The sequence below is a fragment of the Bidens hawaiensis genome, unplaced genomic scaffold (genome assembly GCF_021521415.1).
Source record: "Bidens hawaiensis isolate Kalapana, Puna unplaced genomic scaffold, B.hawaiensis_p1.1 tig00002186_1, whole genome shotgun sequence".
Taxonomy (NCBI): domain Eukaryota; kingdom Viridiplantae; phylum Streptophyta; class Magnoliopsida; order Asterales; family Asteraceae; genus Bidens; species Bidens hawaiensis.
In genome coordinates this window covers 2,263,017-2,266,573 of record NW_027491117.1, presented here as the reverse complement: position 1 = coordinate 2,266,573, position 3,557 = coordinate 2,263,017, and the positions used below count along the sequence as shown (strand labels likewise).

Here is a 3,557-nt window from a genome sequence, read left to right as displayed (position 1 = left end):
CATGAATGCATCTCATGGGCATGACCCACAGAGAATAATAACTTCTTCTAATATAGCTTCCATGCAGGAGACAGCTTGACTTTTGGACCCCTTCCCCGTTACCCCTTTCTTAGAAATCTTTCCTTCTCCTTCAATTTCCCATTTTACCCTTCTAGTTTCAAAATATTCACTCAAAATACCAACTTAGAGCAACTTAAGAAGGGTATATTTGTCCAACTCTAAATTCTAAATAACATAAAATTCTACCAATATTCTTATAAAGTAAAATAATTATGGATACTTGTCATGTTTTGATTAATTCTCATTAATTTTTTTTTTCCTCCAAAACTAACTTAATTAATCCTAATATATGTAATATATCAATAATTATTCACTTTTTTTTATATTTATATTTTTATCAAAATAAATATTAAAATATTTTTTTACTATATATTCCAAAATACTTGATGAATCTAAAAATCAACAATAAATCATGTTCGTCAAAGATTGAAAAATCATATAATTTTAAATGTTATCATTAATATATTGTACTATGTATATTGTGGGAGATTGTAAAGAAAAATAAAACTCGAATATGCTTTCATTTTACAAAGTTATTTTTTAATCATTAAATTATAAATATATGCTTAAAAGTCGATCCATTTTTATTAAATCAATCAATTTATCTATTATTATTATTATTATAAATTGTCATATAAATTTATAAATTATAAATCTATGCTTTAAATCTATTCATTTATTTTTTGGTTAATTTACTAAACTATATATATGTTAAAACGTAAAGATAGTGGATACCAATCACTTTCAGACATAACAAGGTTTATCATATTTTATTTCTTAATTAGTATTTTTATCTAGGATTGTTCCGGGTTTTTTGTGAAACTTAAATTTGATTTTATGGGTCAAAAGTTGGTAAATAAATTGTTTGGTACAAGTTAACTACAGTTATGATCAAAATTTGTTACAGGTAAAAAATAAGAATCTGAGTATTTTAAAAGTTTGAGAATACAAATAGATTTGTCATCAAATTTGTTACGGGTTCAAAGTGTTGGCTTAAAAATGTCAAACACATGAAAGTTAGAATTTGTACGTGCATTTTTTTATTAAGTTCATTTAAAAAAATCATTTTGTGATATAAATAAAATTAATTTATGTATAATAGATTCATATATAGATGTAATATATTTTTTCAAATACATTATGTAATTATTTGTTTTACTTGTAATTTTATAATTTAGATAATCACGTGTGTGACATGGGCTATAAAACTAGTATTTAAATAAAAGTAAATTGTGACAAATACTTGTACCACTAGCTCATCACATTCATTAATGTAACCATGATCGCAATAACTGAAACTAGAGTTGGTAAATAACTTTCTATATATAAGACTAATTAATTAAGCCTACCATACATTTAATTGAGGATTAAAATCCAAGGAAATTTAATTTGTTGTCGTACCAATCTAAAAAATTAATAGAAAAACAACGTTATTTATAACTAGCTAGTCACCAGTCCACAAATACCATGTTGAAATGTGATGCTGAAGAAACCACTTCATTGTGCTACCCATCAAGATTAAACCCTCGAATCTGATTGATACCCTAAAAATTTATAAAGGAGTTTACAATAAGTACGAATTTTATTAAAACATAAATACATAACACACGCTACACATACATAACACACGCTACACACACATACACTGATACATACTGATCAAACGCTCAATACACAATCAAATTTTAATTAAAGTGCAGTGATAATTATATAAAATACTTGTATATGTTGTTTTAACGTGGTATAGAAAGTGATTCTCAAGATTCTTTTTTTTATCTAGTAAGCATTATTTTTATACATATTCATTCTGAAGATTTTCAATTTAAAAATTAATAATACATATACATTGGGTTGATAATTTAAAAAAATAATTAGGGCTTACTTGAGATGATTTCGGAAGATGAATTTTGGTTACTCGTCATGGTGCCGAGAGACTTGCTATGGTCTTGATTTTACGACGATTTTCTACGCCTGCGGTTGTGATCAGCCAACCTTTTCCGACAACTTCTCTTTCCATTATCAAACTCCGACAAAAGATGGAACCTTTATAGCATCGTATAGTAAAATTATTTTTAGTTTCCCAAAATTATAACAAAAACTATCAAAACATTGGAAAACAATAATTAGCCAATTATTATTAATAGCAAATGTAACAAAGGAAGGGGTATATTGGGTATAAGTTGCCATAAGAAGAAAGCAAACAGTACGTAACAAAGTGTAAATCCATATTTTATATGGGAAACAGAAATTTTTACGGACCAAAAATGCCCTCGGGATCAACCCCCATGTACACCAATCATTATCTTTAGTTTCCTTGTACCCTAGCCTCCCACTCAAGGGCATTTTCGTCCTTTCCATAGACTTCCCAAAAATATTTCCAAAAAATTGTACTTTCAGTTCCAAATTCTAAAACACTAAAATCACTTGTAAACACTTCAATAATAGTTGTACAACAACTTATGACTGGTCCCGGTTTTCATAAACCCTACCGTAAAAAGAAATAAAAAACATTTATAAAGTAAACTGTAGTTTGTTTTTTTTTAAACTGCAGTTTACTGTAAAAAAAAAAAAAAGAACGAGGGCGTATGATGACTCACCTGCTACACTGTTGACAGAACCGCTGAGTCAACCCAGCGGCGATGACAGTGGAGGCTTTCGAGTGGAACTCACAAACTTTATATCGACGGTGGTAATGTTTCGCGTTAGTAAGATCCGCATTACACCCTTCCGCCTGACACCGCGGCGAGCTCACCAGGGCCGCCTCAAGCGGGCGGCTGCGGCGGTACAGCCGGTTCACAAAATCATCCTCCGCCGACGAAAAATACGTCCGGCCACCCAAGTTCAACCCAATCCGGTTATTAGCAAAATCAATAGCACAAGCAGCCGGTTCAGTTTTCGGCATGAGCATGTACCCGGTTTGGTTGTGTGAACCGGAACCTGAACCGGAGCCGTCCGGTTCGAGTGAGAGTAACGGTGATGGTGAGTTTGGGTACGTGCAGTCGCCGGCGTAGGCGCGTGGGTCGTACATGGGTGCGAAATGGGTCGGGTTATTGAGGTAATGGGTGTGTGGGTGGTGGAGGAAGTCGTTAGGGTTAAGGTAAGTAACATTGTTGGTTGTTGTGTCGTTGAATGTTTGCGAGTAAGGATCAAAGATGTTGTTGTTGTTACGGTGGTTGTTGTCGGCGGAGGAGTCGTCGACGGCGGCGTTAAGCATGCCCCATTCGTAGTCCAACATTTGAGGTTTGGTTTTCCGATGATCGGTTGTTTGTTGTTTGGTTTGTCTGCAAAAGATATGAAAAGCTGTCAACAGTTTGAGTAGTTTTTAATGGTAAAAAGTGAGAGTGGGATGTGGGGATGTTAAGGTGTGAGAGTTGTGTACAATTTGTGATGCGTGTCGTACAAGTGGTTGAAGCTTGTGGTTTTGGGATTGGTTGTTTTGAGTTTGGGAAATGGATTTACCTTAATGAAAGGTAGAGGACTCGCCTTAGTGTGATTAT

At 32.8% G+C, this 3,557-nt stretch overlaps 1 protein-coding gene across 1 annotated transcript; it reads right to left on the bottom strand.

Moving 5' to 3' along the window:
* Positions 1–1,915: 1,915 nt before the first annotated feature.
* LOC143610049 (squamosa promoter-binding-like protein 8) lies at positions 1,916–3,309 on the bottom strand. The gene is made up of 2 exons (XM_077084635.1): positions 2,658–3,309; positions 1,916–2,103 (listed from the first exon to the last, which is right to left on the bottom strand). Exons 1-2 carry the CDS (start codon positions 3,293–3,295, stop codon positions 2,013–2,015), a joined length of 729 nt encoding a protein of 242 aa, XP_076940750.1. The 5' UTR covers positions 3,296–3,309; the 3' UTR covers positions 1,916–2,012.
* Between the last annotated feature and the right edge of the window lie 248 nt (positions 3,310–3,557).